This window comes from Monodon monoceros, unplaced genomic scaffold, assembly GCF_005190385.1.
Source record: "Monodon monoceros isolate NGI ecotype Baffin Bay Population unplaced genomic scaffold, NGI_Narwhal_1 Super_Scaffold_18, whole genome shotgun sequence".
In the NCBI taxonomy this organism is placed as follows: Eukaryota; Metazoa; Chordata; class Mammalia; order Artiodactyla; family Monodontidae; genus Monodon; species Monodon monoceros.
The window spans coordinates 123,623,296-123,646,615 of record NW_021703774.1 but is presented as its reverse complement, the minus strand read 5'-3'; the positions used below and the strand labels follow the sequence as shown (position 1 = coordinate 123,646,615).

The 23,320-nt window shown below is 41.0% G+C and overlaps 1 protein-coding gene across 1 annotated transcript in view; it reads right to left on the bottom strand.

The window, feature by feature from the left end:
• Window positions 1-10,035: 10,035 nt before the first annotated feature.
• Window positions 10,036-23,320, bottom strand: part of SLC35D1 (solute carrier family 35 member D1) — a 50,594-nt gene continuing 37,309 nt past the window's right edge. The window contains exon 12 of the mRNA XM_029229027.1: window positions 10,036-10,365. Within this exon, the coding sequence (XP_029084860.1) occupies window positions 10,257-10,365 (109 nt within the window). The 3' untranslated portion in view covers window positions 10,036-10,256. The remainder of the gene's footprint in view (window positions 10,366-23,320) is intronic.

The window sequence follows — 23,320 nt, the reverse complement described above, 5'->3', positions numbered from 1 at the left end:
GATGGGGACTCATGTAATTTGATTTAAAAGAATAATTTGACATTTCCTCCACATGCAGACATTACACTGTACTGCAGCTCCAAGAACTCAGAGCAAAAGGTAGGCCTTACAGGAAGGCAAATTTATATTCTGTACAGCAAAGAATTTCTCACAATTACCACTGTCCAACAATGGGACCTTCCTGTGCCTGTTTCCTCACCTCTAAAATAAAGTTAATAATGGGACTTATATTAAAGGACAGTTTAGAGGATTCGAATGTACTTATATGTAAGGTGCCAAGAAGAAATGCCTCCCTAGCATGTAGCAAATGCTCAGTAAACTTATTTTTACTGTGGGTAGTGGATGTACTCTGTTCCATGGCTACACTTCAAATTTACCTTTTTGGAAAACACTTGGAAACCTAAGATAAATACTTAACGATGTTCATGTTTGGTCTCCTGAAGACATTAGATTTCAGCCAAAAAAAAAAAAAATTCACCACAGTTTTACTTATAAACAAAAAATAGAAACAGATCTCATCATCACCTATTAATTCTACCTCCTAAAATAACTCAAATCCTGTTTCTCTGCCGTGCTTTCACAACCGCGTTAGGACCCCATCATTTCTCAGCAGGACTGTGCATCCTTCTCTAGCTGATGTACTTACCTGTACAGTCCCACCCTTCTTTGACCACCACCTGACAGTAAGCTGCACAGCAACCTCAGCGATCTTGTTATTGTGCAAATCTGATCTATAGCAGTTCCTTGATTTAGGCACACTGGTAGCTAGTGGGCCAAACCTGGCTGGCAGATTTGTTTTAATTCGAATGCCTTCAAGCAGGTAGGTACCACAAGCCCTACCACTCACTGTTGTATGTACTGATTGCATTCTTTCAGATTCACACTTCTTTCCTGCCTGGGCCCTGTAAGATTTGAATTTGTCCGTCTACAGTATACAATCCAAATACTGCAGCTGGCATAATCTTTGTGAAATGAAGAAGAGGCTATGTTTCTGCCTTGCTGTGCTCAAAAAATGTAGCTATTAACTGGCTACTCTTTGTCTAGATGTATTCAATTCAGGAAATACTGTGTCCCTACAACGTTACCCAGCACTCTTCTACGTGCTGTGCCAGGGACACAAGAGCAAACAAAACAGACCAACATCTCTGCCTTCATTAGGCTTAAATTTGATGAGAGGAGACAAGTGCTGTGGAGATAAAGCATGGAAGGGGAAGGGAGTATGGTGGGGTACCATTTCAGATCCGCTGGCCAAGGAAGGCCCACAGAGATGGGGGCATGTGCTCTAAAGACATGGGGGGAGGGGTGGAATGCATTCCAGACAGAAACAGATACAGTGGCCCTGGAATGCTGGAGGCCTGTCCCTCCAATAGCTTCTCAGTTGAATCCTAGTTGTCCCTCAAGAATCAGCTCAAAGGCAGTTTCTCCCAAGAAATTTTTCCTACCATTCCCAGGTAGAATGGCATTCTTCCTCCCATAGATTCTTACATATAGCTCAGATAATTTCATGATTCTGTCATCATGTGTAGATACTGGCCTCAAAAATATCCACTGAAAAAAATAAGTTACCTGAAGGATAAGCAGACATGATGAGGCGCTCTGGTGAAACTCTCCTACTGCATTCTCCTAACGCAGGGATGTTATCTGGAATTCTTTGGAAAAAAGGTTTTGGAATCAAAGTCCAGATTTCAGTTTATCAGCTGAGGGACAAATCCCCCAGCCTTGTTTAAGCCACCATTTGTACGTTGTCCCATGAAAACGCATGATAGAGGCCTAACTCTGTAACAGCATTTAGCAGGCATAAATAAGTAAATCATAGTGCTTTTCTCCTTCCTGGAAAGCAAATTGCTTTCCATCATAGATTCCCCCAGTGGTAGCTGTGGCCACAAGAGGGCACCATCAGCGTAACTGAAAAGCATGGCTGCTTTGCCTACTCAGGCTCCACCAGCCACCAGCTCCTGCCAGCTTTAAGTCCACTGTGTGTGAACTCTGAATGAAGAATGCCAACTGACAGGCATATGGTGGTGATGAGCTTGGTACCACCAAGTATATTACAAGCAGACGAGGAGAAACTAGTATCCAGTGCCGTGGGGAAGAGCAAAGGCTGATCAGGATTGGAATGTGGGTTCCACAACCACAGTGCACAGCTGTACCTCCCTCAGCTTCACCTGTAAAACAAGGTCGTGCCAGGCCTCTGCTACAGGCTGTGCGCTGGCCTCAGTGAGCTCAGTCTTGCTCGATGGATGGATGAACAAACAGATGTGATGAGAGCTGCAGGGAAGAAGTCCTGGGGGCACGTGGTCACTGCTCACCTGCTGTGGATACACAAAGTCCCCAGCTCTGCGCTCTGCCCCTCTCGACAGTGCCTCTACCGTGCTGCTCCCCAATAACCGAGGGCCCTGTGTGCGGAAGCCATGCGAGACGATAAACCAGCAAGGGGCTGCGTGAAAGAGCATATATCTCACAAATTAGAAAGAAAAAAACTCTAAGATGATATTTAAAAGTTGATTAAAACACATGCCTTAAAGGACAGTCTCTTCAACAACTGGTGCCAGAAAAGCTGGATATTCACATGGAAAAAAAAAAAAAATAGCTGGATCCTTACCTTGAACCATACACAAAAACTAACTAAAAACAGATCCGAGACTTAAAATTATAAAACTCTTAGAAGAAAACGTAGACGAAAGGCTTCATGACAATGGATTTGGCAATTATCTCTTGGATATGATACCAAAAGCACAGTCAACAAAAGTAAAAATAGACAGATTGCACTACGTCAAAATTTAAAACTACATCAAGGACACCAGTCAACAAGAATCAAAAGGCAACCTCCAGAATGGGAGAAAATATTTGTAGATAATATATTTGATAAGGGGTTAAAATTCAGGATATTTATGAAGAAATACCTAAAATTCAAGAACAAAAAAATCCAATTAAAAAAATGGACTTGAATAGACATTTCTCCAAAGAAAGTATATTAAGTGGCCAAAGAATATATGAAAAAATGCTCATTAATCATTAGGAAAATACAAGTCACAGTAACATATCACCTCACACCCAGTAGGATGGCTACCATCAATAAAACAGAAAATAACAAGTGTTGAAACTGGAACCCTTGTGCACTACTGGTGGGAATGTAAAATAGCACAGCCACAATGGAAAACAGTATGGCAACTCCCCAAAAAATTAAAAATAGAATTATTATATGACCTAGCAACTCCAAAAAGAATCGAAAGCATATTCGCACACCCACTCCTATAGATTTTGTGTCCCATCCCCCTCCCCCAATTTATATGTTGAAACCTCAATCCCCAATAAGATGGTATTTGGAGATGGGGCCTTTGGGAGGTAATTAGGTCATGAAGGTGGAGACACTCAGGATTAGAGCCCTTATAAGAAAAATCAAGACAGCTTGCTTCCTCTCTGCTCTCCACCACGTGAGGATATGAGAAGATGGACATCTGCAAACCAGGAGGTGGGCTCTTACCAGATGCCAGATCTGCTGGCATTTTGACCTTGGACATCCCAGCCTCAGAACTGTGAGAAAAAAAATGTTGTTTACCCAGTCTGTGGCAACTTGTTAGAGCAACCCAAAGTGACAGCTTGGCTTGTTTGGCAGTATTATTCACAATAGCCACAAGGTGGAAGAAACCAAAGTGTCCGTCAGTGGGTGAACGGATAAACAAAAGCTGGTATATACATACAATGGAAAATTATTCAGCCTCAAAAAAGAAAGAAATTCTGACACGTGCTACAACACGGACGAACCTCAAGGACATTAAGTGAAATAAGACAATCACAAAATGACAAATACTGTATGATTTCACTCATATGAGTTATCTAGAGTAGTCAAATTCAGAGAGACAGAAAGTAGAATGGTAGCTGCCAGGGACTAGGGGGAAGGGGGAAATGGGGAGCTCTTTAATGGTTATGGATTTCAGTTTTACGATGAAAAAGTTCTGGAGACTGATTGCACAACAATGTGAATATACATTATATGACTGAATTGTACACTTCAAAAGTATCAGGATAGTAAATTTTATGTTTTACCACTTTTTTTTTTTAATGCCTTAATATACTTCTACCTCTGTTGAGTGTGCCAGTACCAAAAAATGCTTCCTGATGAGCATGTTTTATTTGGGGGTTATTTCCTAATAAAGCTACTGAGAGTCTTAAACACGATGAAGCAGATGAAATATTTTAAAAGCAGAGAGGTTATCAGCACTTTTTTCCCTTTCAGCTTACCACAAGTACACCAAAGACACTGGTTATTTAGTCATATGTGCTATTCATGCAAAGCATTGAATGGTTATAAAAGAAAAACTGCCCCTGGGTCTTCTTCTCAATGCTCTACTCACAATATTTCTGGTCACCAAATGTGTGTTTCTTTCCCTACCAAGCCAGTCTGCTACACAGGTTCCTGTAACAGGAACTGTAATTCAGTTCCGACACTATGTACCCGGAGTTAGCATCAGATCCTGCAGGCTAAGGGCTCAGTCTCACAAGACTGTTCCCCAACCCATTTCCGACACAAATCACAAATCCAGATTGTTACCTGTGCTTCTGAACAAACAGCTATATATCACACCCTCTCCTCACATTGGATTAATTTGTTAAGAGTGGCTCACAGAACTCAGGAAAACAGTTTACTTACTAAACTACCAGTTTATTACAAAAGGATACAAATCAGGAACAGCAGATGGAAGAGATGCAGAGGGCAAGTACATGGAGAAGGGTGCCGAGATTCCATGCCCTCTCCAGAAGCATCATCATCCCAGCACTTATGCATGTTCGATAATCTGGAAGCTGTCCAGATCTCAAAGTTCATGGATTTTTATGTAGGCTTCATTATGTTGACATGATTGACTAAATGATTGGCCATTTAGTGATTGATTTAACCTCCTGCCCCTCTCCCCTCCACTTGGAGGGGGCGGGTGTGTGGAGGTTGAAAGTTCCAATATAAATCATTCAGTTGGTTCCCTGGGCAACCAGCTTCCAGCCTTAGGGAGTTTCCAAAAGTCACCTCATTAACATAAACTCAGGTATGGTTGAAAGATGCTAAGGAAAGACACCCATTTCACTGTTATGGCTCTGGAGCTATTTCAGGAACTGGAAACGATACTAAATACTGTAACAAAAGGTGTTCCTATAGCTCTTATAGAAAATTACAAGGGGGCTTCCCTGGTGGCGCAGTGGTTGAGAGTCCGCCTGCCGATGCAGGGGACACGGGTTCGTGCCCCGGTCCGGGAAGATCCCACGTGCCGCGGAGCGGCTGGGCCCGTGAGCCATGGCCGCTGAGCCTGCGCGTCTGGAGCCTGTGCTCCGCAACAGGAGAGGCCATAACAGTGAGAGGCCCGTTTACCACAAAAAAAAAAAAAAAAAAAAAAAAGAAAATTACAAGGGTTTTAGGAGCTGTGTGCCAGGAACAGGGACAAAGACCAAATGTATATTTCTTATTATAAATCATAATATCACAATGGCAAACAGTATTTTCTCTATTACTGGGTCTCAGTTAACTAACTTGGATGCCATCCTCTTAAATTCAGGCATACTTATGGCTCTTGACTGTCTTTGTAGGCACTCAGAAAGAAATTTTAATACATGTGTTGAAGAAAAAGTATTTATTTGACACCTTTACAAAAATATTTAGGCACATAATTTTCATATTATGTCACCTGATTTACATATCTCAATCCTCGGTACCTTTTAAAAACACTAAAATGGTCATTTGGTAAATAGAATCTGTATTGAAAAAATACTGTGATAGGCCAACATTTGTAGACAAACTCAGTTGATCATCAGCATGAGAAAGAAACATTTATGAACAAAATAATCTCTAAAAACATTTTTGTGAGACAAAAAAATCTAACCAGTAGATTTCTTTTTAAAAAGTATTTTCAAAAAAGCAAGCTTAAAAAAAAACCCACCATAGAATACCTCCTCATACCATGATGAAGTGGCACCCTAACAGTAAGAACTAGAAGGTAGGTTTAGAAAACAGCAATGGTGCCAGAGGTTCACAAACACCAACTGACAAAAGCCTGGACACAGAGGCAGCATGAAGTTGATGCATTTAATTCGGAGAAGGGAAGAAGGAATGTCTGACCGATACAGGAGCTACCTTAAGGTGACAAACTGGGGAAGTTTTAACGGAATCACCATTCTGAAGTCTAATTATCTTCCTCTCAGGTAGAAAATAATTTTTCTTTCTTTTTTTTGTTTTTAATTTACCAAAATACGAAAGTAATTTTATTTTTTTTTAAACAGATGGATTCACCTGCATCACACAATATCCACAATTATATCCAGTAGGTATTTAATAAAAGACGGCCGTGAGCAGAAACCATTCTTTAACCGTGAGCAGAAACTGTTCTTTGAAACTAAGCATTCTAGAGGCAAGAAAGTATAGGGTCACATTTTAAAAGAAATACACTGCCCAGCCTCTAGCATTTTAAGGAGCACAAATTAAGAATCTTAATCTTTGCCTATAGTCTTACCATGAAATAATGACAATAACAACATGTGCTGAGTGCCTAATATGTAGGAGGCGTTGTGCTGAGTAGTTTGCATCTGTTATCTCATTTATTCTGAGTATCTTTTTTTCCCCTCAGGGAGGGAAAAATCAATTACAGCCTCATTCACAAGGAGGACCAGTAGTACACAGCTGTAGCTCTGAGGAAGCAAGAATGCACGCACGAGAGGGAGGAGGGACCCAGGCTAGTCACAGAAGTCTAATGGCCTGGCACGCATCTCAGAGCTGGGGGACTAGTAGGAGTTATAACTCCTCTTAGATTAAAAAAGTGCTTCATTCAGCGCAGTGGGTGGGACACCCCTGATCAGCAGTGCTGACAACTGTGCAGGCAGCTCTTACTCATAAATCACGGACTCCTTTCATCTCAATCGGGGTCTGGCTAAAGAATTATACATTCCTTGAGAACAAGAACCCTGCCCTCTTCACCTCAGATGCCCCAGAGCTTAGCATAATGTCTGGAATTAAACAGTCAATCTTTGCTCACTGAATGACGCCATAATAATGAAAGCAAAGGCAGGCCCTCCCCAAATCCTGGGTTCCTTCCCAAACCAGTCAAAAGTGAAATTCTACTATTCTTTCCACGAAGATCCTACATCAGCGTTACTGATGTGAACTTACCATGCATTCCTGATACACTAGGACTACAAACAACAAACTTGCAAACATACTTTTCTTTCTTAACCTACGTGCAAGTTGGGTCCTACAAATGACTGACTCATACAGCCAACTGCCATATAAGGGTATTAAAAATCACCTGACATGTTAGCAATGTGTACCCTGGCCAACCAGGGTTATTCAAATCAATCTGGCACTGCCTTAAAAACAGACTGGCCAAAGACAACATCACTGTCACTGACTCAAGAAGAGGAGCCACTAGTCACTAATGTGCTTTCAAAATTCTCACCACAGCTCATCTGTCTCAAAGGGCAAATTTAAGCATTTAACTCTATACTGTCTCTTTCTTCCAAGAGGTAGTTAACAGGTCAAAGAACTTTTGCCTTATAAGATGCTGGAATACCAGGTAAATCTCTTTGTGTGTGCCATAACCAAGCCTGCACGTAATTGAAAACAAACTTCAAAACTGGTTGGCCAGTCTATTCAATCTCCAACTTCTCCAGGCTTCTTTCTCTTATCTTGAAATGTTGGTGGCAGTTGAAGGGGGCATCCAGCAAGCAACATGGACAGAGCAGAAGCTGTAAACTACTCTACTGCTTCTAAGCATCCAGAAAGTTCAGCATAGGCCAGGAGCCCTGAGGTCATGTGCATCTAGTGAAGTTATAACTATTCATGATTTCCTCAAATAAACCTGGAGAGATGACAGATCTTCAAGGGAACCTGATATCCAAGAAGCAGTTCAACCCCTGGTGGGGTTTTAGTCCAACACCTCTAAATGCACACAAAGTATTTCTAACATTAAAGTCCCCTCCTCCATGTGGCTGACAGAAGAAGGAACAGAACTGCTAAAATTAGCTCCCACGACTTCCCACTGTCCCCAGTGGCAAAACCAGGCAGTGGCAGCAACATTCACAGCCAGAAGTGCATATCAACCGAGGCCAGCCTGGAAGTGAGACAGAAGCTCAGGCATGTAGACTGACCCATCATTCTCCCTGATTCACAAAGCCTATTCCTCTCTGACTCCAAATTCAATCAACAGATTGCCTCCCTGAAAGAGCTCAAGCTAGCTTAGCTGGCAGCCCCATTTCCTCACTCCCTCAGAGGAGAAGGGAGGTTATCATTGGCAGCATGGTTCAGTGGAAAAAACAGGAATTGTGACTTACTAGCAAGTCACCTAACTTTCTCTGAGTCTTGCTTTCTTATCAATAAAACAGGGACAACAAGATATCTTGTACAAGATAATATCCTATTCTCCCACTTGAATTTTCTCAGCTCACATAATACTGGAAAAAAGTGAGCCTTAGGACCCCTTACCTGGAGCTTGTAACTTAGGAGTTGGCCATGAGGCTAATTCTAGGGACCCAGTACCACCGGCCAGGCTTCAATAAAGACAAAATAAGGGAAAGATATGAACGTGAAATGACCTCAATATAATACTTTTTCAAAAATAAAAAGAAATCAAAACCTTCCAGGTCCCCTGTTGAGGCCCCAAAATACTAACTGTTTAGGTCAACAAAGGCCAGTAGATTGCAAACCTAATGAAATGGAAGCCAGAGTGTACACCAACACAAAGGTACCCAGCCTCTTACACAATGATTGCACAGCTGGCCTGAGCAAACACTCATCTCCAAAGTCAATGGATGTCTCTAAGCCAAGTCACACTACTGTGTTCGAGTTAACACCTGACCCACCCAAAGAGGCAATTTAGGCATATGCCCATCCACAGCTGCTCTCCAGGATGCAGCGCCGGTCTTGAGAGAAGCGGGCATGCCCATCAAGTGACCAAGGGAGGTGGGATGTAGGTGGGAGCGTCCAAAGGAAATAGGTATGCTCGTGCCACTCAAGTGGAAAGGAAGGTGATGGCTCCAACACTGACACTGCCAGAGACAGTCCAAGCATCGACAGTGGAGAAACATCTAACCAGCCTTTCTCCTCAAACCATACACTCAAAAATATAAGATGTAGACATATTGTTTCAAGGATGAGTAAAAAGAGCAGCAACCAAACCCAGAGGTGGGAAGCATGGGGAAACATGATGGTCCCCTTCCCTGCATGCCACTCTCACTCAGAGAAGAAAGGCTGAGTTGCATGGTTTACAATTGCAGCTTTTCACATACATGTGACATACACTGTAGCATGTGGTTTCGCATCGCCGTGGGGCTGGTAGACAGGTGCTTCCAACCCTGCTTACAGATCTGCAGTTTCTGAGAGCTGAAAAAATTTCCATGACTTGTTCATAGTCACAACGTCTTCTAAATAAATCAACAGAGCTAAGTCCTCTGTCTAACCCTTGGTCACTATAGCAGGAGTGAGATCAAGGCAACTACCTCCAAAACATCCCTTTACCCCCAGCACTTAGCACAATGCCTGGCACATAACTACATACTCAATACATTTTAGTCGAATGAATGAATCAGAGACAGACGAATAAATGAAGAAAAGGCCTACTTCCTCCGTCCCTTCATTATCCTCATCCTACACAACAAAGAGGGAACAGGATATTTTCAAGGAAAGCACTCTGTTCATCCCATGAGTTCTTAGGGAAGCCAGCGTGGCAACCAATACACTTCAAAGCCGCACACATTTCTTTAGCGCCAAAGATGTCATCTTTGGCAAAAGGAGTGATGACATCCTTATGAAGAAAATGCAATTGTTAAGAAAGAAAATTCAAAGAAGAGAAATTTAAGATCCTTGGCTGCATTTCCAGCAGAAGGAAGGCTCAAGTGCCTCCAGACGCAGCAACGATGTGAATGATGAGGCTCCAGGTGAAGCACTTCATATACGCAGCTCTCAGGGACACCTGGATATCAAACTATGGAATAAAATATTTTCAGAACATTGACGTTTCACTGTTGGCATAGAAGAAAAATAAATTAAAAAGCCCAGTACAGTTTCCAGTCTGATATAAATTAATTCAAATGGCATATTTAAAAGAGTCAATTATAAGTCTCTTTCACAAAATTTTAAAAGGCAGCAATCAATCCTCAGATTGTACAAGTGCAAAGGAATGGTATTTTCTCCATAATCAAGACACCTCAGAATCTGTGTAAGAACTGCCAGTGTTCCGAGCTGATCAAAAACTTGGGCCTATGTAGCTGATGCAATCCTCTGGTCATACTGCTCCTTTCCCCTTAATGTCCAGCTTGTTACTGGCCTCTGACTGTTTGCTCAGCTGCTCTTCAGAGAAAGTGATGTAGGAATACACCAGGCTCCCAGCAATGCTGCAAAATAGAAAACCACCATCAGAGAAGAAGGAAGGAATGGCAAATGTAAGTGGTGTGAGCACTGGAGCTACCTTTACAAATCAACAGCACAAAAAACTAAAACATATAGCATTTTCATCTACCAAACTAGAGACATTTCCCTCATCATGATATTATCCACTGCTGTTGATGCTTTGGGAAAATGAATGTTTGCACATACTTGCCAGCAGGAGTGCCAATTTTATATAGCCTTTCTGCACGACAATTTGTTGAAATAAAAACCCTTAGAATTCGGCTTATCCTTTGACCTAGCAATCCATTTCATGGATGAATTGTATACATCTTCACAGACTTATTGACAAAGTATTTACCACAAAATCTATAATTGCAGAAAATTAGCTAAAGGATAAATGTCCCACAACAGGGAATTATATAAATTCATACAATAGAATACTATGCATCCATTTAAATGATATAAAATAAAAACTGGCAACGACAGTATTTTGTAATCTTACAAAATATTAAGTATTGTCCAACCCCATTTTATTTAAATGAACATGAATATGTATATTAATATGCATCATAATAGGAAAATGTCTGAAAGGAACACAGCAAGAGTATTAACAATGGTTACATCTGGGGGCTTCCCTGGTGGTGCAGTGGTTAAGAATCCGCCTGCCCATGCAGGGGACACGGGTTTTAGCCCTGGTCCAGGAAGATCCCACACACGGCGGAGCAACTAAGCCTGTGCTCTAGAGCCCGCAAGCCACAAATACTGAGCCCAAGTGCCACAACTACTGCAGCCCGTGTGCCTAGAGCCTGTGCTCCGCAATGAGAAGCCTCCGCAATGAGAAGCCTCCGCAATGAGAAGCCACCGCAATGAGAAGCCCGCGCACTGCAACGAGGAGTAGCCCATGCTCTCCGCAACTAGAGAAAGCCCGTGCACAGCAACAAAGACCCAAAGCACCCCAAAATAAACAAATAAAATAAATAAATTTACTTTTAAAAAATGGTTACATCTGGACGGTAAGGTTATAGGTGATTTCTATATGTATTTTCTGCATTTTCAAAAATAATCATTCAAGACAAAAGAAATATTATTTTTAATAAGAGTAAAAAGCATCCCAATAAGTAAGTAAACATGCAGACCCTGGGGAGATTTCACAGAGTTGGTTTCTCTCCCACTAGAATCAAGGTCACAGCGGAGAGAACCTGTCATCTGAGCCCTCAAACTCTGAGCTGGTTGCTGCTAGCCCTCACACTTGTCTACCACACCTAACGGCAGGAGGGTTCATTCTTTTGCGACAGTGATTATTCTTGTCTACTCTCACCTGGACTACGTAGCCTCCTGCCCCAATCACTAAACTGAAAGCAAGCTGGAGAAGCTCCAAGAGCCGACATGCTAAACTGCCCTGACCAGCTCTGCCACCAAGCCTGCCACCTGTGACTCCCTAGGGTCTCCAGCTGGCAGCCTAGCCTACACTCTTTCAGATGTCTCCATCCTGGATTTGGCCCCCACCTTCTACCTGACCACCTGATTCATAAACTTGCTGCTTATTTGAAATTAGTTCTATTCTCCTCTGGACTTCGGCATCCCGGTCCCAGGAGGGTAAAAGCTGCATAGCTCCTGCAAATAAGGAAGCAAGATCAGGCATTCAGGGTACTAAATAATCAAACTGTGACCATTTATTGAAGTCTACTACATGCCAGGCATTTTACATACATCTCCTGCCACTATAATATCCCTTCAAGGTGCTCATTTTAGGGATGAAGAAACTGAGTCCCAGAAGTCATAAGTTACCTTGCTCAGGGTCACAAAGCATCTTAATGATGGACCAGAATAAAACCCAAGTCTGTCTGATTTTCTCCACTGAATCGGCTTCCTCCCTATAGCCCCTGCTCCACTTGATAGTGCAGGTACCTGGCTTTATATTGTTCCCATCAGCCTATGAGTTTCCCAAGGCTTTACTCTTAGCTCTACAGAGTGCCTTACACAGGCCTGGCACTTTGTAGCAGCACAATTAAATAACTGCTGAATTGAATATCTGCTATGGCCCCATTCAAAGAAAGGAGCCTCATGAACCCATCCCTGGGCCAGAGTTCACAGAGCTTCATCTTTTCCTTCATCTGGTTGCTTTCTTCCATTTCTTTTTTCTTCTTCTTCTTCTTTTTTCCTTTCAGAATTTGATCCGACTCTTCTGGAAACTTTTCTTATTTATCTACTGCATCAAGTAGATGATTTCCTTGGTAGCTGGGCTAGGACCCAAGGAGACAGACAGCCTACCATAGCCTTCCTGATCAAAGCTAAAACTTCCTTGAGGTTCACATGTACATCTACATGATAGTCAATTTCCCTTTGCTTCCAACCCCACAAAAAAGTAGAAGGAATGCTCTTTCTTACTTTCATCCTATCCTCCTCTAGATCCCCTCTCCTATGACAACCTAAAACATAACAATGCTCTCTTTTATTTCTCCTGTCAAGACAATCTATTATGTTCATGTTAAGCCGATTTCACCTAAATAGAAATAATGGAGCAATGCAGGATAGAAGAAGACAAAGAACGCCCTGGAATTCACTCTGGACTTCCTCCTTACGGCGATCCTGGGACCCTATATCCCTAGCGTAGTTAGTGTGACAAAAAACATGGACTCTGGAGTTAGGTGTTGGTTCAAATCTTGAATGTAACTGCTAGCTCTGTGCCCCTGGGCAAATCTGTTAATTTCTCTTGAGATTCTAGTTCTGTACTAAAAAGATAAGAATAATACTATCTACCTAGACTTGTTTGAAGAATAAATGAGATAACACGTATAAAGAACCAGGCCCTAATCCTGGCACACAGAGTAAGCAATCAGGAAATATTTATTCCCTTCTCCCCACTTCCATGTAAGCTCCAATACTCACAGGCTAGAGGCGAGATGCATTGTTAACAAAAGGTACAGTGGTATGATAAGGTATAATAAGAAGATTCCTGATGCAAGAAAAGGGCATCTTGTTACCACAGAGTTGTTTAAATAACCAGAGCAAAACCAAAACACAGAAACCATTATTCTTAACTCTGGAGATTAAAGAGTACAGACTGTTCGGGTTATCACAAGTTCCAACATGAGGCAATAATAAAAGGCTTTCATCTCATCTTTATTCCTGACCTGATCATTATCAAACGTTTACATCTTCAGAAATGGCCTTTCCTGAATCACCTGAAAAGAAGTAAATATTCATCGACAAAGACACCATGTGCCAAAAAGCAAGGATGAGTTAATGCTGTGGAAGAATGTAAATTGCTTCCTAGAAGCTTTGGGAATGTGGGGAAGCTGGAAGGAGGAGATGAGGAAGACTAAGAAAGGGAAAAGACCCAATTTGGGGGGGAAGGGCCTATATCTAAATTTTTATACATGACTATCAAGTGATTCCGAATCAAAATCTGCTACTTCAAAAAACTTCTCATTAACCCACTGGCTCTACAAATATGCAATTAGAGTTGACCTCTGATGCTCTGGAATTGGTATTTATATATTCGACAATCCTAAACACTGATTTTTAAAAATCTTAAGCAATTCTCCATCTGCCTAATATTCAGATCATAGTACTACCAACTGTTAATTCACTGAGACCTGCTGTGGCAGACACAGCCAGGAAAGAAACAGAAGAAAGAGACAAAGCAAGAGTGTCCTGCAGACAGGGGTCTAGCTAGAATGCCACAAGCCTGGCTGGCAAATGCCACTTCACCTGCTCTGATCCACTTCTGATCTTCCAGAGATCAGGCAAGTACAACCTACCTCTCCGAGACCTACGCAGCCATGGACATGTTTACCAGCCTCATACGATTAGAAATCCATCCTACAAACATACTAAAAACGCCCCTCCATGTAGCAGCTCCATGGCCGCGGACAAGAGTCTGAAGGAACAGGCTGTCTCCATCTCCCCCTGCAGCTGACTTGTCTGTTCACCGGTGTAGCCAGGTAGCTCTGCCTCTTAGATTAGGCCCTGCCTTCCATATTCCATGTGTAAAATATGTCAACCAATATCAAGACCTATGAACTAAGACAGTTTGACTTTTACTGCGATTTCCTAATACACGCAACTGCTGCCAAATAATTGAGGCAGGGCCTCTGAGTACATTCCTCCTACAGTGACCAGGGACACCCCATCTTCACTCCACATGCAGGAGCTGCTGGGGACCCTTTTCTCGTCTTTCTCACCACGCACATGAAGCAGAGCTATGCTGCCTCTTCATCTATCTTCCAGAGCTCCTATCTGAACAAAGGGAAACAGAGAGGTGACACAGGGTTGACTACAAAGCATGTAACTGTGGACTCTGTGACATTTGCAAAATTCTATAATGTGGGGCAAGTTACTCTCAGAACCTCTCAGAACCTTAGTTTCCTCATTTGTGAAATGGTGAGTAGACTACCACCCTTACAGGACTGATGTGAGAATTAAATTATATAATTTATTTATATAACAATGTTATATATAATTATATGTTAAACCATATAACTAAACTATAGACTTAATAGGACAACAGATCATTTTCAAAAGGTTAATCAGCATACAGCAGACATCCAATAGGGGTAAGAGTCAAAATGCTAAGGCATACCAGGGACGAATACTGCCAAACGCAGAAAGAAGAAAGGGGTTTTGGCAGTTGTCACTTCTCCCCCATCTCTGTGGCTGCACACCAATTTATTCATCCAGAAAGTCAAGGAGTCCTAAGTATAGTAAAACCTTCCTGGTTTTGTCATCGCAATTAGACCTTAATTGTATTATGAGTAAGCAAGACTTGACCTACCCTCTGCCATCTGTAGTGTATTAGTAACTCTCAGAGTATTTTCCTAGCTGGGTATTCATCCTTCCCATTATGAGACATTCAAGGCACTCTGCACTCGGGCACCAACCTACTTCTCTAGCACAGTCAGCCCTCGGTACCTGCGGATGTAGAACCCACAGATACAGAGGGCTGACCACGGGACTTGAGCATCTGCAGATTTCGGCATCCACGGCAGGTCCTGGAACCAATCCCCAGGAAATACTGAGGGAGGCCTGTTTCACCTTGTGAAATACGTCTTGCTCTAGCTGTACTGGAGTTCCTACCAGCACCTCCCCAGCCTCCACCCAACACCTGCCTTTCCAGCCCCACACTTCTGCTCACGCAGTACTGCGTGGCTGGAATACCCACCCTTCTCTTTCTCACCTCTCCAAATCCTACCCACTGGTCAAGTCCTGGCCTAAGTATCCTTTCCACTATGAAATCTCCCAAGCAACTCTGTGTGATTTTAGTTCCTGAGACTACCACAACCTTTATTACTGGTGCCAGTCTGGATAGATACTTTGTGACCTTTGAGTGATGACAGCTGTTGAAAGCTCTTTTGAGGGAATGTATTAAAAGGGCCTCGGCATTGCTATTATTAATGCCATATAAATGCCTAATGTTATTATAAATGCTATGTGATTCCTATATAAATGAAAGCCATTACTATTAATATAAACATTTCACACTTCCCCTCTTTTGGTCTCATCACAGTAGCCAGGGTGGTCCTATTAAAATTAAAGCAGATCATGTCACTCCTCTATTCAAAATCCTCCAACTCTCTTCCTATCTCTTAAAAGTTGCCCCTAGGGGGCTTCCCTGGTGGCGCAGTGGTTGAGAGTCTGCCTGCCGATGCAGGGGACACGGGTTCGTGCCCCGGTCTGGGAGGATCCCACATGCCGCGGAGCAGCTGGACCCGTAAGCCATGGCCGCTGAGCCTGCGCGTCCAGAGCCTGTGCTCCGCAACGGGAGAGGCCACCACTGTAACAGTGAGAGGCCCGCGTACCGCAAAAAAAAAAAAAAAAAAGTTGTCCCTAATCTGCCCCCACCCCATTACCTCTACGGTCCCATCTCATTTCAGGCACTCCACTCCCACCTGCCACACTGGCCTCCTTGCTGGTTCTTGAACACACCAGGCACACTCCCACTTCAGGACCTTTCCACTTGCTCTTCCCTCAAGAAATCAGTATGGCATCTTTGATACTAATCTCCAACTCGGGGCTGAGTCCAAACTACTCAAGCATTTCCATCATTTTCTCCCCTACTTCTATTCCTTTTTCTTTTCTGCCTCTTAAAACAACTTAAAATGAGGGTAGAGGACTCCCATCAGAACTTTTAAAAAGATAATATATTTTATGTGTTTCCTACACCTGGAAGAAGTTCCTTCAAACGTCATTAGTCTTCTGCAAAATAACTTTAGACCTAATGACCACATGACACAGTTTCACAGGACTTCCTCAGGGTGAATCAGAGAAGTTTAGTGGCAGAACTAGGATAGACAACTCTAGCTTAAAAACTGAGCACATGAAAACTGACGTCATGAAAAGTGAACTATATATAAATAGCTAGCAGCAGTACCCATAACAAAACACACATTTTTTGGCTATATTCTATTTCAGTGCTCTTCTGTAAGGAATTATACTATAACCAAGGGCTAGCTAACCTCCCTACATCCTATTTAAAAGTCCAAGTTATTCTAGTGAGATGCCAGTTATTTAACTCTAAAAAGCCTGGTAACTGTTATAGCAGCAGCAACCAACTGATAATACAAAACATGTCCTCTCTCTCTCCAAATGAGAGAACTACTAAGTAAAATGTCCTTACTTCAGGAGTAAGGACATGTCCTTACTTGTAAGTAAGGACATGTCCTTACTTGTAAGTCAGTCAGTCCTTACTTGAAGTAAGTCCTTACTTCAGGAGAAGCCTAGAACCAGAAGAGAGTCTGCTAGGATGGAATTATTCAGGAGGAGAAGTCTGGAACTAGGAAGCAACACATCCTTTTAAGGAAACAGGCAAAGGAGTCCACAATGAACGAATTGTAGATTCAGGCGCTGGGCAGAGATAGCTAGACCAAAGTCCTCAGGACCTAACTCTGGAGCTAGACTCTGAGCTGCACTATGGCCCACCCCAAAGACTGCATAGACTCTAGTTTGGTGTCATAAGCTACAGTAAAATGGGTTGTGTTACACAAAAGGAGGCTGACTTAAGAGTTATATAACCAGTATGATGACATATCCTGAAGGGATATGAAAATAAATTCATTCATCTATTCACTATTTACTAGATTGCAGTTAAGAAAATGTGGAAGGCAATCAAGGATTGAATATTTACCAGCTGGGTAGTAATGTGGCAAGTTTCTCAGCCCCACTATGAAATGGAATATACACAGCATCTGTCTCAGAGGGCCGTTTTAAAGATTAAGTATGGAGTACTTAGGGCAATGCCTAAGCATAAAAAATATTGTCTGGTATTTTATTATTATTATTACTGGTTGGATGCCTATTATGGACCAGGAACTGATAAATACTGACACAACTATAAATAAGACAAGTGGTTTCTACCCTCAAATAGCTGAGAATCTAAGGTAACAATGGCTACATATGGTTTACTTAGGTTACATTACAACTAATCAGTCATTTACTGAATGATAATTCATTAAGGGGTGAGAACTTGGACTCTGGAGTCCAACCCATCTGGGTTAAAATCCTTTAATGACTTACTAGCTATGTGACCTTGGCAGGGCTATGAGTGAATGCACCATGTCTCTCTGGAGCACGATGCCTGGCACACAGAAAGAGGCTCAATGCATGTCTTCAGAATCCATTCAACTCAAACTTTCTAAGCCTCAGCCTCCTCATTCGTAAAACAGTGATACTAAAAGAACTTCAAAAGAGTGTTATGAAGAATTAGGCAATTCAACAAAGGACAGTATTTTCAACAAAAGGTACTGGAACAATTGGATAACTATATTAAAAAAACACATACACAGGAAAAAGAATCTTCATCCAGACCTCACACCACATATAAAAATTATTACAAAACAGGCTATATACCTAACTATAAAACCTAAAACTGTAAAACTTCTAGAAGAAAATATAAGAGAAAACCTTCGTGACCTTGGGTTAGGCAGAGATTTCTTAGACACAGCACTGAAAGCACAACCCATAAAAGAAAAAAGAACTGGTAAATTAAACTTCATGAAAAATTTTAAACTTTGCTCTTCAAAAGAGATTAAGAAAATGAAAAGCAAGCCATGACTGAGAAAAACTACTTGCAAATCACACATCTGATAAAGGACATGTATCCACAATATACCGATATAAGGAACTCTCAAAACTCATTAAGAAAACAACTCAACTTTTTGCAATGAGCAAAATATTTGAATAGCCATTTTACCAAAGAATACATACAGATGGCAAATAAGCACATGAAAAGATGCTCAACATCATGAATCATTAGGGAAATTAAAACCACAATGAGACACCACTACAGATCTATTAGAATGTCTAGAATTTGAAAAACAAAGACAAACTGACGATACCAAGGGCCAGGATGCGGAACAATTAGAACTCTCATACACGGCTGGGGGGTTACACAAAATGGTACAGACACTTTCGAAAATAGTTTGGCAACTTCTAACAAAGTTAAACATACACTTACCATACGGCCCAGAAATTCCACTCCTAAGTATTTACCCAAGTGAAATGAAAACTTATGTTCATACACAACTTTTAAACAAATGTTTTAGCAGCTAACACAAAACACCTAAAAACTGATAACTATGCAAATAACTTTCAGCTGATGAACGCATTAAACAAACTGTGATGTATCCATAATGGAATACTACTCAGCAGTAAAATGGTACAAACTACTGATACATGCACACCACAGAACCTCAAATGCAACACGGAATCTCACATGCAGTATGTTAAGCAAAAGAAGTCAGACCAAGAGCTACATAACATTATGTATCATTATATGACATTCTGGACACCATATGGATAGAAAACAGATCTTTGTAAGGGGAGAGAGGTTCAATGCAAAGGGACATAGGGAGATTTTGGGGGGGTAATACAATTATTTTATACCTTGAATATGGTGGTTACATAACTGTAATAGTTGGTTACATAACTGTATGCATTTGTCCAAACCTGCAGAACTGCAAAGGAAAAGGGGGACATTTTACTGTATTTAAATCATATGCTAATTTTTTTTTTTTTTTTTTAATGGAAGGGAAAAAAAAGAATCACAGATAAAGATAAGCTCCAGAGATTCTACAAATTCTAGCCCGGGCAGTTATGGGGATGATGATATCATTATCTGGAGAGGATACATTACTCGGGCCAAAGCCACGGGCCAGAGCCCAACCTCTGATGAAAGTACAGAAGCGTGTTCTGTCACCACCCTTCACTATTCATTCCCCACTTGCTCTGTTGCTTTTTTGGGCTTGGGTGAACATGCACTAATTGGCCACTGGAAAAAGGCACTTAGGGGAGTTAGAGACAGCCAGGCTCTCCACAGAGCCCTACTAAAAAAAGAAAAAAAAAAAAGCCTTCATAAATCACACTATCAAATTTGAATGGAGCCTGAGAAGCTAGCAATGCAAACCTCCTGCTTCCTGGAATTGAATCGTATCAGAGGGGGCTATTTAAACTTTCCTTAAAACAGCAAAGAAACCAGGCAGGGTGAAGGGGAGCTAGATGCATCTGAGTTTAATCAGAGAATCCTTTAAGAGTACAGTTTAATTAGTGATTTCCTTCAAAGTGCAATCAGCCAAGGATGGACTGACACCATGTCCAATCAAAGTGAAATCTATTAAGTAGCCAATTTAAGTTTGGTTTTCACATTTAAAAAAGAAGTAATATTCACAACCTATGAGTCTGCTTATTAACTAGTGGAAGATAAGTCAAAAAAACAATAAAACCATAATTTTCATTTTAAAGAGAAAAAGTGAAAGAAAAAAAGGCAACATATACTTTCCTTTACAAATGCTGTAAAGCATGTTGTAATGGAAAGAGTATTTGAAACAGAAGGTCACCTGGATTTTAATCCCAACTCTGCAAATAATTTGAACGCTGACTGGTGACTAAGCATACCACTTATTGTCCTTAATCTTATAATGAAACAGAGATTAAAGAGATACAGCATGTAGGGCTTCCCTGGTGGCGCAATGGTTGAGAGTCCGCCTGCCGATGCTGGGGACACGGGTTTGTGCCCCGGTCCGGGAAGATCCCACATGCCACAGAGTGGCTGGGCCTGTGAGCCATGGCTGCTGAGCCTGTGCGTCCGGAGCCTGTGCTCCGCAACGGGAGAGGCCACAATGGTGACAGGCCCGCGTACCGCAAAAAAAAAAAAAAAAGAGAAGAGATACGGCATGTAAAATTTATTACAATAAAATGTGAAAGCAATTTAGGAATTATTAAAAATACTACAGAGGGGAAGAGTACCAATGACATCATTATCAACTAACCTTGCTAGCAAAACAGTACTGTTTAACCAGAACTATAATGCACTACTTAACACAAAAAGAAATTCCATGGAAGAATTTTCAAGATGTTACGTATGTTAGGCTGACATACGTTGTAACATTCCAGCATACTCAGGCACTTCTAAGTTTTTTTTAAGTAGCCTGAAACGTGAAAAAAACAAAAACCTAATATTTCTTATAAGATACTATAAGAGATTTGAACTGCAGATATCTGAAAATGCAAAGAGCAGCTTTTATTTCATTTTGACTATCGAGTTCTCATTTGAAGGGGACAAAAAGAAAATCAAGGCATCTCTGAATCGGGTCTATAACGTGTCATAATGATTCTTTAATCTAGATTTTTAGAAATGAAGGAAACTCAGGCCACATCCAAAGTCAAAACTGGTTCACCATGTTGATCCTTACAGCCTGGCCCTTCTTCACGGCTATTAATGAAAGAGACTGATACTTACTAAGCATAGATGTGAAGCGATGAATCAGGTACTTTACATTCACTGGATTATTTCATTCCAACAACTCTAAAGAGATAGGTATTTCTATCCCAAACACATAAGAAAACTGAAGCTCAGAAAAGATAAACAACTCATTCAAAATCACACAGGTAACAAGCATCAGAATTGTGACTCTGACCAAGGCCTGAGACTCAGCTACTCATCTTCCTTCTATAATATGCAATCCTCAGGTATACTTACATACCCATCCTCTCACCAACTCCTACCCCACAAATAAAAAATGATTTTTCCTCTAAAAGGCAAACAACAATAGTGGCAAATAAATGTCAGGGAAGGGGAAACAATGAATTACTAACCTATTAATAATATTAGTATGGAATATTAAATTCTCATATTGATTCATAAGAAAGGTAGAATAGGTATTATCATTTGTTTACATTTGAAAGGTAGAATAGGTATCATTTGTTTACAATTACTAACCTATTAATAATATTAGTACTGAATATTAAATTCTCATATTGATTCATAAGAAAGGTAGAATAGGTACTATCATTTGTTTACATTTGAAGAAATAAAAGCTCAAGAGAAGTTATATACTTTCTTGCAAATTAAAAAAAAAGATACTACCATATTCTAGAAAAGAGCTTTATAGTTTCCAAAGTGTTTTTTTACCAATCTATACAGCAATATACAACAATCCGATCAAGCAAATATTTATGAAGCAATGACCAGGATTCATTCTAGGAGCTTGGGAAACGTGAGTGAAGAGCACAGGCAGAGATCCATACCCTCACAGAACTTACATTATAGCAGGGGAGATAGAAAATAGGTAATATATATAAATATAAATAGAAAAGTAGAATAAGAGGGTTTGGGAGTATCAGAAGAGGAAGAGCAGGCTGCAGTTTTAAATAAGGTGGTCGGGATAGACCTCCTTGAATAGGTAACATTTGAGCAAAAATTTATAGGCATAAAGGAATTAGCCACGCAAAGTATCTGGCAGTATAATGTTCCAGGTAGAGGAAATATCCTGTCCAAGCACCTAAAGAGAGAGCATGCCCTGTATTCTAAAGGAACAGCAAGGAGGTCTGTGTAGATGAAGTGAGGTGAGGGAGAAGAGAAGCAAGAGTTGAACTTGGAGGACAAGAAGGGGATAGATCTTGTAGGGCCTTGTCAGGACTTTGGGACCTGGAGAGACATGGGGGAAGGGGAGTAAAAAGAAGAGTGACATGTTCTGACTTACCTTTTACAAGGAATATACTGTCAACTCTTGAGAACTGACTAGGGGTGGGGGATGAGTTAAACCAGGGATACAAGTACAGAAGACTAGGCAGTAATCTAGGCAAAAGATGTTGGTAGCTTATGCAGATGGTGAAAAGTGATGTTCTGAAGGCAGAACCAACAGAATTTGCTAACAAACTGGATACTGGGTATAAGACGGAAGAGTCAAGGATGACTCCAAGGCTTTTGAACTGAGAGGCTAGAAGGATGGAGGCTCCATCAGCTGAGATGCAGAGACTGTGGAGGTGGAAGAGACTTTGGAGAAAATAAAAGAGTTCAGTTTTTGACATGTCAGCCAGAGATGTCAAGTGGGCTACTACATATAAAAAGTCTGAGTTCAGGACAGAGGTCTCTAAAATTTGAGAATTTTAAAGCATATAAATAGTGTTTAAAAGCATGAAATTCAAAATTCTCAAACTGAAAAAGATCTTTCATGCAAGTCACCCTCATCACTGTTGAAGATAAAGTCTAAAGAAATGCAGTGACATGTCCAAGGTTAGACACATATAAAGCAACTCTAACAGAGCTGGTATTCTTTAGCCTGGAATTTTCTTGAGAACACTGCATTGACATCTAGCACAATAAATAAAGGATTATTCTTTGAAGGCTAAATAAAAGGGGTTCAACTTCCAGAAAAGACTCCCCAAAAACTGTGGATAAAATATGGAACCACTGTCTCCCCTTTCTTAAAAAGCATTATTGAAAGACGTGAAATGTATAGTTTAAAGACAGCCTCTTCAGTAAGTGGTGCTGGGAAAACTGGACAGCTACATGTAAAAGAATGAAATTAGAACACTCCCTAACACCATACACAAAAATAAACTCAAAATGGATTAAAGACCTAAATGTAAGACTAGACACTATAAAACTCTTAGAGGAAAACACAGGAAAAACACTCTTTGACATAAACCACAGCAAGACCTTTTTTGACCCACCTCCTAGAG